The 12,176-nt window shown below is 42.6% G+C and overlaps 1 protein-coding gene across 7 annotated transcripts in view; it reads left to right on the top strand.

Annotated features, from left to right (window-relative positions):
- The window catches only part of KHDRBS3 (KH RNA binding domain containing, signal transduction associated 3), a 152,502-nt gene that overhangs the window by 112,639 nt on the left and 27,687 nt on the right, over positions 1-12,176 (top strand). For all 7 annotated transcript variants that reach the window (XR_011491388.1, XM_070476959.1, XM_070476960.1 and 4 more), the window contains one exon: positions 9,147-9,229. Coding sequence is in view for 6 of the 7 variants with exons in the window: in XM_070476959.1 (XP_070333060.1) it covers positions 9,147-9,229 (83 nt within the window). In the remaining variant the exon portion in view is untranslated. The remainder of the gene's footprint in view (positions 1-9,146; positions 9,230-12,176) is intronic.

Genomic DNA, 12,176 nt, shown 5'->3' with positions numbered 1-12,176 from the left:
GTTAGGGTGCTCACCTTGGAGTGATAGGGTCACTCCTTTACTTGTCAGTTTTCCTGTTTTATTCTGAGCTGATGATAGGGCCATGCCTTTTTATCCACAGGGCCCCGCATCCAGTGTGTAATCAGTGTTTGATTTCTTGACATGGAAACAAAGTACAGTGACTCTTCAGGATAAGAACACCTGCAGTTGACTTACATGAGTATTTAGGGGGACATCTAGAGATACCCTCATAGTGTGACATTATCTTGGGGAACCTCAGTATAGGGTCAGGCAATGTATCACAGTGTTTAAAAGCAAGGTCGGGAACCAGACTGACTAGTTTCAAATCGCTGCTGTGCCTTTAATTGCTGTGTGACCTTAAGCAAGTTGCTTAACTACTTTATACCTCAATTACTAATCTGTAAATGGAAATATTAGTACTTATCACATAGGACTTTTAGGAACTATTCAATGCTATTCACACCCACCAGGAGGATTACAGTTAAAACAATCAAGTGTTAACTGGAATGAGGTGCTGTAGGAATTCTTACCCACTGCTTTGGGAATGTCAGTCCATACAGCTGTGTTAGAAAAGGGTTTGGTGGTTTGGTACCACATGTTAAAGCTAAAAACAGGCCTTCTTCCCAAGGCACAGCAGTTCTGCTCTGGCAACCACAACAGAGACCCATAAGACTTAGATAAAAAGTGTGTAGGCAAAACTTAAAAAGCATTTACAACTGGGCTGGATAAGGACGTGATAGTACAGTCATATAGGCAAGCTTTCAGGCCACGAGAAGGAACCAGTGGTTGCTGCCTGCAGCACAATGGACAGATCTCATGAGCATGAAGCTGATTGAAAGAAATCAGGCACAGAGGGCTTGCCACTCTGATTCCATCTTTATGAAGCTCAAGAGCAAGTAAACCTCACCAGCGGTGTGGAAAGTCAGGATGGCATTCCTTCTGGGGGGAGGTAGTAACTGAGGATGCGCCCGGGGGAGCGTCCGGGGGATGAGATGCTCCCTTCCTTGATCTGGGTGCTGATGACACAGCTGTGCTCCCTGAGCTGCGCACCTGGGTTTCGTACCTTCCTGTGACTTACATTATGCTTGAATAAAAAGCTGAAAACATGATCGGTTTGTGTATTAAAAGCATTGTACTAGACAGACTAGATAGTCTTGTTTATAACAGAAGAGCACGTCTTTCATCAAGCAGATTTGTTCAAGCTGAGCAAACCTTGAGCACATCTGGTCCCTCTACCATTAGACCAGATGATAACCTGAAGGTTTCTGGGTGAGTCTACAAGCTGAGCAAGGAGTAATGGTAATGCTAACCTCATGAAATTCTGATAGGGCTGTCTTCACTGTGTAGCAGCCTCTGCGCTGTGAATCAGGTGTGCGTCTTGGTGGGCCAGGGGCCCTTTCCTCTTCCTCCATGGGATTGGAGGCCCCTGGGGCCTCTCTCCCGGCCAGTCATGCCACGACCCGTGGGAGAATGGGAGCACCCAAGTAAACCCTTCACTACCAGTCAGTCACCATTCCGGAAGTGTTCACTGAAGTCTTCCTTGTGCCAGGCCCTAGGGACACTAGTAGACAAGGTCGGTGAAGCCCCTGTTCTCAGGGAGACTGCATTTCTAGTGGATGATACAGGTAATAATCAAATACACTGGGTGTTTGATAGGAATTGGGGTTCCTCATCTGAATGACAGCACACAGAAAATGACATGCATGATTATTTCCTTAGCTTTGTGGGTGCGGTACCAACAACCGCTGCTCCGCATGCTCTGGAGAGACGCAAGCCCACTCCAGGCACAGCAGGCACTGTGGGCGCCGGGCCTCACTCTCTGGGGGAACCCTGGTTGAGATAGGCTGTGAGAGCATCTCCTAGTTCCTGAAGAGGCAGCTGAGAAGCTGAATTGAGCCTCAGAAGAAATCCAGAGTTTGAGCAGGTTAAGTAGTTGGAGTCCACGGCCCCCAAGTTTGGGTGTAGGAGGCTGATAAATCCCCCCAGCTTTGAATGGGAACCCAGAAAAGCTGTCCTCCCAGGGGAAGGCTGCTTGTCATCATGGCCTGGTGTGGGGTGTGGTGTGAAGCTGGGACTGTGAGTCCTCCTGTCTTCCACCAAGAGCAAGTGTAATTCTCTCTAGAAAAACACTACAGTGTGCGCCTTCAGTTATTTCTCTTGTTCTTCATATATAATTGCAATTAATCAAAAATTATAGGCACGCAAGATGAGGAACCAGTAAAAACAGACCATAATAGATTCATATAGCAGACACAAACTTTATGTTCTTAATAGTCATGGGATTAAAAAGATAAACTTGATGATTTAAGCAGAGAACTGGAAAATATAGAAAACAAATACTCTAGAATTGAAAAATATAAAAATAATGAAATTGTTTTAGTTTCAGGTTAGATACAGGTAAGGGAAGAAATAGTGTATTGGAAGTTAAATCAATGAAACAAATGAAAACCTGGCCAGCCCTGGAGATGGCGTGAGGCACCAGAGCCTCCAGTGGCGCCTGCTGGAGGCCCCAAAGGCCCCCGAGACGTGGCTCCTGCGCTTCCCTCCCTGGCTCACCCCACGTGGCCTTTCCGCCTGCGTTCTTTCTGCTGGAAGTACCAGTAGCACCACCAGCAAAATGAAAAATCCACATTCGCGGCTGCTTATTTCTTTTGCATTTGTACACAGTCTTTTCTGGGAGGACTCCTGGCACCTCTCCGAGATCTCCAGCATCCCCGCTCCCCTGTGTCCCTGAGGAATGAGGTGTGTCTGTTCTCCTCTGGAATGGAAGCTGCTTGAGGACAGAGGTGCTTGTTTTGTTCTGTTTGTTCAAAACAGTATTCCTCAAGGGCTCAGAGCACTAGGCATTCAACAAATGCCAGCTTCCTGGGGAAAATGGAAAAACCGACATAAAAATCCTTACCAGAGGTACATAATGTGGGCTTAATAAAGTTGAGTTACCCCCTTTTCTCATCTTTGTGGGATTTTTGGTTTAATTTTCTATTTACAGTTTTCTTTCTCCTTTGTGGAATTTCTAAGTTAACCTCTTTGTTATTTTCTGTATTATATTACATTGTATTCCTTGTCAAATCTAAATAAGTCTAGCTCTATCTCAGTGAGAGACAAACAGAGGAGGGAAGACATTCTATGAATAATTGATGGAGATCTGTTTTTAAAAGCTGTGGCCAAATGTGGATAGAATTACAGCTACTCTTGGTCAGCCATTCTTTTATCTAAAAATCACAGTAGTAGTTAATACTCTTATTTGCAGAATGAAGATGTAGACATCACAGTTTAGACGGTATTTTAAGAATTTATCACATTCACCAAAAGAAGGCTACCTGGGTAACTCTGATGTTTCTCTGGCCTAATAGCTTGAGAGTGTTAATGGGAATTAGTCTTCAGTAAACTGGAACCAGGTTTATTGGGCAAGAGCTGTGCCAGACAGCCTTCATGTATATTTTTGGGGTTAGTTCCTCCCACAGCCACTGGAAACAGCCAGGGGATGAATTAAGATCACAAAATTGAGGTGGAAGGAGGGCAGGTGATTGCCCCAAAGCCACACAGCCAGATCAGAGGCAGAGCTGGAATCAGAACATGGGCGTCAGGCTCTGGAGACTGGATAAAGGGGTTGTGTGAGTCTTGAAGCTGTGTAATGCATCCCTCACAGCCGTAGCTCAGCACGTGGGGGTGCAGCCTGATTGTTGAGTTAACGGTGTCTTATTTAAATGATTATAGGGGACAGATTCTTATTTAGAGTTGTTTTTAAAATTGTGATTTTGTCCTTAATTATAAAATAACTTGGCTATGTGATGTGTTCACGGTCATTGGTGATACTCAACAAGGATATTACTATTCAGAACCTCAGCAAAAATGAATTTTTCAAAAGACTATTCTTAGCTAATGTGTGTGTTTGATAAACTCAAAATAATCATAAGCCTAGATTTAAATAATCTTTTAACACTCTGTTTTACATATTTTGTTTATACATTTGTACATTTGTGTTTTATACATTTATACATTTTGAAATGACCAGGTTTCACCCTAATTATAGTGAGGTGGTGTATAGTTAGCATAATTGTCTCCTTTTAAAAGGACCCAAAACCTAAAGATTATTTTAAAATCACTTTTGTAAATTCTCTGTTTAAAATGCTTTTTCCCATCTTAAATTTCATGCTTGATTTTACTTGTGACAGAAATAGAATTAAATAGGTCATGCTGTTTCCTTTATCCTAGAACATCTTTTCTCTTCAAAGCAAGATTTCTTGGTATCGGGTCATATGTCTGTGGTTTTCAGGTTGGGAATGGCAGGTGAAGGATCTTTACTGGTGTTAGAGCATGTTTTGCCTACTGTGGCCCCCCTGACGCCTACCAAGTGTCCAGGTCACCCGGTCAGCTCCATTTAGACGTCTTCCTTATCAAAGATGAAAGTGCAGAAGTAGAGCTTGACAAATAAGTCTCTTGAATGCTGCAAGAATGTTTATTAATATCCTTTTATTTCTTGTCCATCTTTGTTCCCTCTTTTTAAAAAAAAATATTTATTTACTTTCGGTTCTCTGGGTCTGTGTTGCTGCGCTTGGGCTTTCTCTAGTTGTAGCTAGTAGAGACTCCTCTCTGGTGGTGGCGTGCGGGCTTCTCCTTGCGGTCGCTTTTCCCGTGTGGAGCACGGGCTTCAGGGCCCACGGGCTCAGTAGTTACAACTTTGAGCTCCTTCCTCGCTTTAACCATTTGTTGATCCTTTGCTGGCTGACCACTCCAGCCGTTCTCAGCCAATGATCTCATCTCTATCTTGCAATAAAATAGCAGGTATCAACAAGAATCCACTCCACTCCCTCCCAGAAGCCACATTTATCCATATTCACACTCATTTTTCAAGGTACTCACCTGTACCTTGGCCACACATAGTCTGTATATGGGTATCTCAGGCTCATTGTGCCCCGCCTGCATTTGCACCACCGCACGCCCACCCGACCCTGGACGAGAAGGGGTCTTATGCCTGTCCCTCCGTTGTTTTGCACCTGCTGTTGATTCTGCCTGATTTTTAATAAATCTTACCAGCTGCTTCTGCTTTTCTCTGCTTTTGTCACTTCTGGGACACTTTGTTCCGCTTTGCCTTTGGGGCTGTTCTGTGTTAGCCCGATGCCATAGCAGCTCGCGTGTTGCCTGATGGTTCTCCCTTCAGTCACCTGTCATCTCTGTCGGAGTCCTCACCAGGCCAGGACACCCCTTCCCTCTCTGGTGCTCAGCAGGAGTGCCAGCCACAGGGGAGGGGCTCAAGGGAGGCGGTGGTGTTGGGTTGTTGTTTTTTTTATGTAGTAAAAATTACTTTTTTTGTTGTTAAGAATGATAGTTGCTTTCTTAATTTCTGAATTTATTAATTCACGAGAATTGTAATATCTCATTTTGCTACTTATAACTAAAATCATCTCAATTTTTGTTTTATATTGTTTGTTTGTTTGAATCTTATCTGCTTCAATCTTATCTTATGTTTCTCCTCCTTGCATTGGTCATTAGAAGATCATAGTTATGTTAGCAACCCACTTTCAGCTACTGCAAGAGACATTGTGGCTTTCCCGTATGTTCCAAGGATATTTTTCATGTTTATTCTTCCTCTGCCACTATTTAATGAGTATTCCTTTTATATTTATCTGTTTTCAAAAATTCTGAATACATACCTCTTCAATAAATACTCAGTTCCTCCATTGTGAAAAACATTTAAAAATCTCAGGTGACCATGTACAAATTGTATAAGCCTACTTCTATGTTCAAGCTGGTTTTAGAAAAGGCAGAGGAACCAGAGATCAAATTGCCAACATCCGCTGGATCATCGAAAAAGCAAGAGAGTTCCAGAAAGGCATCTATTTCTGCTTTGTTGACTATGCCAAAGCCTTTGACTGTGTGGATCACAGTAAACTGTGGAAAATTCTGAAAGATATGGGCATACCAGACCACCTGACCTGCCTCTTGAGAAACCTATATGCAGGTCAGGAAGCAACAGTTAGAACTGGAAATGGAACAGACTGGTTCCAAATAGGAAAAGGAGTACGTCAAGGCTGTATATTGTCAGCCTGCTTATTTAACTTATATGCAAAGAACATCATGGGAAATGCTGGGCTGGAAGAAGCACAAGCTGGAAACAACATTGCCGGGAGAAATATCAATAACCTCAGATATGCAGATGACACCACCCTTATGGCAGAAAGTGCAGAGGAACTAAAAAGCCTCTTGATGAAAGTGAAAGAGGAGAGTGAAAAAGTTGGCTTAAAGCTCAACATTCAGAAAACTAAGATCATGGCATCTGGTCTCATTACTTCATGAGAAATAGATGAAGAAACAGTGGAAACAGTGTCAGACTTTATTTTTTTGGGCTCCAAAATTACTGCAGATGGTGATTGCAGCCATGAAATTAAAAGATACTCCTTGGAAGGAAAGTTATGACCCACCTAGATAGCATGTTAAAAAGCAGAAGCATTACTTTGCCAACAAAGGTTCGTCTAGTCAAGGCTATGGTTTTTCCATTGGTCATGTATGGATGTGAGAGTTGGACTGTGAAGAAAGCTGAGCACCGAAAAATTGATGCTTTTGAACTGTGGTGTTGGAGAAGACTCTTGAGAGACCCTTGGACTGCAAGGAGATCCAACCAGTCCATCCTAAAGGATCAGTCCTGAATATTCATTGGAAGGACTGACGCTGAAGCTGAAACTCCAATACTTTGGCCACCTCATGTGAAGAATTGACTCATTGGAAAAGACCCTGATGCTGGGAGGGACTGGGGGCAGGAGGAGAAGGGGACGACAGAGGATGAGATGGCTGGATGGCATCACCAACTCGATGGACATGAGTTGGAGTATAACTCCGGGAGTTGGTGATGGACAGGGAGGCCTGGTGTGCTGCGATTCGTGGGGTCGCAAAAAGTCGGACACGACTGAGCGACTGAACTGAACTGACTCCTACAAAGACATTGTCATCCGTTTGAATTAATATTTGTCTCACACAATTAAATGCATTATACTTTAACTTGCTGTTTAGATAGTTTTGCTTTTCTAAATTAAATAAATTGAGGTACGGTATTTAGATGCTTCTTCAAAGAGACTAACCAAGGTCATCACTTTAAAATCTTGTCTAAAATCAGTGACAGTAAAACACAGAAGCCCATTTGTCTCCAGATCTTTCCTCTTACCCCTTGATCACATTTCTCCACTCCAAGAGATCTGTGGTAATCATTAAATTGATTATCATTGATAATACTGATGTTCCAGAAATAGTTAGATTATATCCTCGCTCTTTTAAATGTTAACGAAATATCAGTAAATGCAAAGTCACTGTAATTGATTACCCCCAGAAACTTAGAACTCAGTTGTAGAGCAGAATTCACACTTTCATGGATATAAATGTCATTGAGCAGCATATGTAATTTGATCTTACAGAATGGTCATTTCTCTGGACCTTTTTCACTTCCAAAATAGCTTTGAAATAACCATCGTGTACTTATTATCACATCTGCACAGTGTCCTTAGAATGTCCCTGTAGAACCAGGAGGATGACTTTAACTCTTGTCGCATTGTCTTTCTGTTGTTGAGCTATGACCATTCTTCATCAGTTCATCTATTCTGGATGCTCGACCATTATCAGATGTGTGATTTGCAAATATTTTCTCCCACACTGTGGATTGTCTTCACTTTCTTCCTAATGTTGTTTGACAGAGAAGTTTTTAGTTTTGATGGAGTCCATTTTATCTGCATTTTTTGTGTTGTTTTGCTTTTGTTAGCATGTCTAAGAAACTAATAACTAAGATAACAGAGACTAACTGCTCTTGAACCTCACTAGTGAAATTTTCATTTGAGTTATACTTTGTACTTCAAGAATTTCTTTTGATTTTTTTCTGTATTAATATTCTCTGTTTTGGTGAGGCATTGTTCTCATACCCTTCTTTAGTTTTTTCCATGCAATCTATCTTTTCGTTCCTTGAATACACTGCAGATAACTGATCTATATCTAGTAAGTGCACTGTCTCTGTTTCTGCAGGGACAGTTTCTATTGACTACTTTTTCCCTTGTTTACAGACTATACTTTTGCATTTCTCTGTACATTGCGTATTTTCATTTATTTAAAACTGGACATTTAATAAATAATATTTCCGTGTGGGAATCAAATTCTTCACATTTTGGGCTGGGACTTTAGTTACTTTTCCAAATTTATATTGTAAAGTCAGTATTTATCCTTCATTGCCATGGAAGTGTCTTCTCTGTTAGTGTAGTGCTTAGCTGATGACTGAACAGAGATTTTATCAAATGCTTAGAAACTAAGTCCCTCATCTTTGCCAAGAGCCTGTGACTACATGTTGGAGTATGTCTTCAACACTCAGCCAGTCAGTTTGCAACTAACTCTGGCTTAGCCTTGACTGTCCTTCTTACACTGAACTTCAAGGTCAGCCAGAGGAGAGCACTCAGGACCTTCTCAGGTCTGTCCTAGGCAGCTGTATGACATGGTACCTAATTCCAGAACTACTGATTTCCAGCTTTGCAAAGCCCAAATGGATCTCGCATTCCTCTACTTTTCCTTGTAGTCTGTTGTTTGCACCAATTTTCCTCCACACCTCAAGCAGCTGAGATCATAAACAGTTGCCCCTAGTTATTTTCTCAGAGATCCTCAGGGAGAAGGCTTTGTACACTGGATGAGCTCCAAGTGGGGTCCGATAAAGACAGTCGTCTGGGAATGGGGTTTGGAAAGCGCTCCACCCTGCCTGCCCCTACCAGTAGCCTCAGGCCTGCTACTTTCCTGCTTGATTGATTGGGGCTCCTACAGAGCTAGGGTGAGAGATGGGAATAGAACAGGTTAAAACATCAGAGCTCACTGTTCTTTCCAAGATACAGCCAATTTTTTAAAAATAAATGCTCCCTACATCTCTGTCAGCCTGTGGTTAATTTCCAGAGTTCTAAAAATGTTCATTCTGACAGTTTTTGCCAGTTTCTCTTTGCTTTTTCAGAGGGAATTTTTGGAGATTCTTACTCTGTCATTTTCACTGATGTCACTTTTATATTTTTCTTTACATTATAATTAGATATAGAGTTCAATGGTAGCTGAATTAATAAAGATTCACTGAAACTGGAATGCTTCTTTCTTTCCAGAAACTTCTCTGAACTTTTTGTCCTTCTGTTGTATTTTAGGACTATGATGACGGATATGGCACTGCTTATGATGAACAGAGTTATGATTCCTATGATAACAGCTATAGCGCCCCAACCCAAAGGTAAGCGTCACTGTTTCTGAACAGACCCCACAGCAGACACTTGTGCTGTCCACAGTTTATAGCCTCTCGGAGAAGGATGACAACTGGCCAGGGAGGGCGACCCGACTTGGCCTTTGTTTTGTTTTAATTGGGAAAACTGTCTGTCCTACCAACCAGCATGTATTGCATTCAAATTTACTGTAGTGCTAAAGCAATGCGTCTTGGAAAATAAAATGTGAAACTTTTATTTTCTCTAAAAATGTAGTTTAAGCATTCGGTGTATTCTAAGGAAGAACAGTGTGTGCCAGGTCTGTGGCTCTCGAGTCCAGAGGCTCCAGATTACCTTAGAAACATGTGACTTTCCTGCTTCGTCAGTGCAGGGGATGGGAGTGATGGAAGTTTTGTTTGGTGTTCATAAATCATTTCTGCTTCTTAGCAATAGTGCTCTTGTTTTCTAACAACTTCAGATTCCCGTTTGTGAAAAATGAGTGGGTTCTGATTCGTTTTCTGAAAAACTGTTTATTTAGAAACGAGTGTTATCAGAGCGGAAACACAGCTTTATAGTCATGGCATAGTAGACCTTGATGTTCATTAGTGTATGAAACCTGTGTGTTCTGTTCAGAATCTTTTCCTAAATCCTGAGAAACCTCTTGCTTTATGCTTAAAATTCTAAGTGGAAGAAAAAGATAGACACACACAAGCCAAAATGTTGGCTGTATGAGGCATAAACTTCAATAAATATGTACTACATAGGTTTTTTGATGAAGCATAAATTCACTCTTGAGCTCATGTGGGGCAAGGCAAGCTTTAAGCAGGTCAGCACTTGGGTCCTGAGGTGGGCAGGGATGTACTTTCTTCTCATTTTGTTCATGCCAAGTTTTTCTCCAGTATGGTGTATCAGAGATTAGTAGCCTTTAAACTTTGACTCCCAGCTGGTCTCCTTTCCAGGAAGCCTCGTGCATGGTGTTTGCATCCTTGAAGGTGTGGGCACACCTGTAGCGGCTTGCACACAGTGAACAGCAGACAAGACTGTGTGTTTCTCCTCAGTGTTCTGGCAGTTTTATGAAGTATGAGGGGCTGTTCCCATTACATAGATGAAGAAAAGAAGCGCAGAGCATAAGTTTAAGTAATTAGTCAAAAATCATACATGGAGTACAATCCTTTACTCACATGTCTTGTTTAATCTGAACGGCAACACGGGAGTTAACATGTCTGTCATACGGATGATGAAACCGAGGTTGAGAGAAGTAAATAGCTAATGCAGAGTGTGAAGCTGACTTGGAGAGCTTGAGGTCTGCCCATATTAAACTGTGATAACATAGTAATATGATTGATCACAAGCATTCATTCCTGTGGTCATTTATTCAGCCAGTATGTATTAAATGTCCACTACATGTTTTAAATGTAGGCACTGTGATCAATGTTGGATTACAAAGATTATTGAGACAGAGACCCTCTCCTTGGGAGGTTCACAGGCTAGAATGAAATACAAATATTTAAAAGCAATGTGATATGGTAACCACATGAGGGTTTGAGAGAAAATAGTGCTAAGAAGACAATGCTGGAGTCTGATGGGGAACACGAGGGACATTTCACTGAGAGAGTGAAGGGCTAGTAGGGGTCACGAAGGTACGGAGCCCGAAGGACGTCACCAGAGCCAAGCACAGCATGGAGCGTGTTGTCTGGGCTTGATGGCGTGACGCGCAGGAGAGGAGGCGAGAGGGCGGTGACCGCATCCTCCCGGGCTTGGGGCACAGGCTCCAGACCGTCAGCAGCACTAGGGAGCCACCGACAAGGTGCAGGTTAGGGAGTGGCGTGTTCACACTTGGGTTTGAAGATTTAACCAGAAGGCCGTGTAGAGGCCAGGTTCATGGTGAGCCTGGAGGCAGAGACCAGTTAGGTGGCACCTTATAAATTATAAGCACTTTAAACATCAGGGAAGACTCACTTAAAAGGAACATCTTACCGATAGCCCAGCCACCTTCTTGGTCATGATCTTTTCAGTGCTACAACTCATCTCACCTGAAGGACTGCAGAGAATTGTGTGAGAATTGCACGTGCTGGCAAATGCAGAAATCACTGTTGGTCAGGTACTCTGAATATTCATTTAATCCTCATAACCTATGAAATAGGCATCAGTCCTTTTAAAGAAAGAAGACTGGTTTATAAAAATTAGGTAAACTTGCCTAAGATCATGCATCTTACAAGCTAAGGGGCCCAACTTTGGACCTCAGTCTGTCTGTCTTCCTCTTCAGCAATTACCCTAAGTCTTGATGAAGCAACTGCGTTACGGAATATGAGGAGGAAGTGTTTCCAGGAGCTGTGTTAATTTGCTAGAGTTACCATAACAAAATGCCACAGACTATTTTAAACAACAGACACTTATTTTCTCGGGTCATAGAGCCTAGAAGTCCGAGATGAGGGTGTTGGCAGGTCTGGTCTCTTCTGAGGCTCCCTCGTGGATGTGCAGCTGGTGCTGGCATGCTGGTCTTCACACAGCCTCTCCTCTGTGGGCACGCACCCCTGCTGCCTCCTTGTACCAGGTTTTCTCTCTTACAGTGACACCAGTCAGACTCACCGAGGGCCCACGGAAGCCCTCCTTTGACTTCATCACCTCTTTAAAGGTCCTGTGTCTGAACACACATTATAGGTACCGGGATAGGGCTTCAATTTATGATTCTGGGTGGACAGGTCAGTTCATAATATGTACATATTGTAACATTGGCTTAAGTACAACGCTGTATGTCTCGGAATTAGAAATCTAGTCTAAGCCAGTTAGAGCAAATTTTGAAATCATGTCCCAAATCGAATAGTGGGTACTGACCAGTGAATCTTCATCATTCTCATTGTCAGTACTGAAGGCTGGATGCGTGCTTGGTGTACTGGACCGTGGGCTTCACAGAGACTCTGCTCATTGTGCCCTGAGATGCTGCAGAATCCAAGTCTGAGCATGTCATTCCCGCAAGCA

Source organism: Odocoileus virginianus, chromosome 15 (assembly GCF_023699985.2).
Source record: "Odocoileus virginianus isolate 20LAN1187 ecotype Illinois chromosome 15, Ovbor_1.2, whole genome shotgun sequence".
Lineage (NCBI taxonomy): Eukaryota > Metazoa > Chordata > Mammalia > Artiodactyla > Cervidae > Odocoileus > Odocoileus virginianus.
This window is presented reverse-complemented; position numbering and strand designations above follow the sequence as displayed.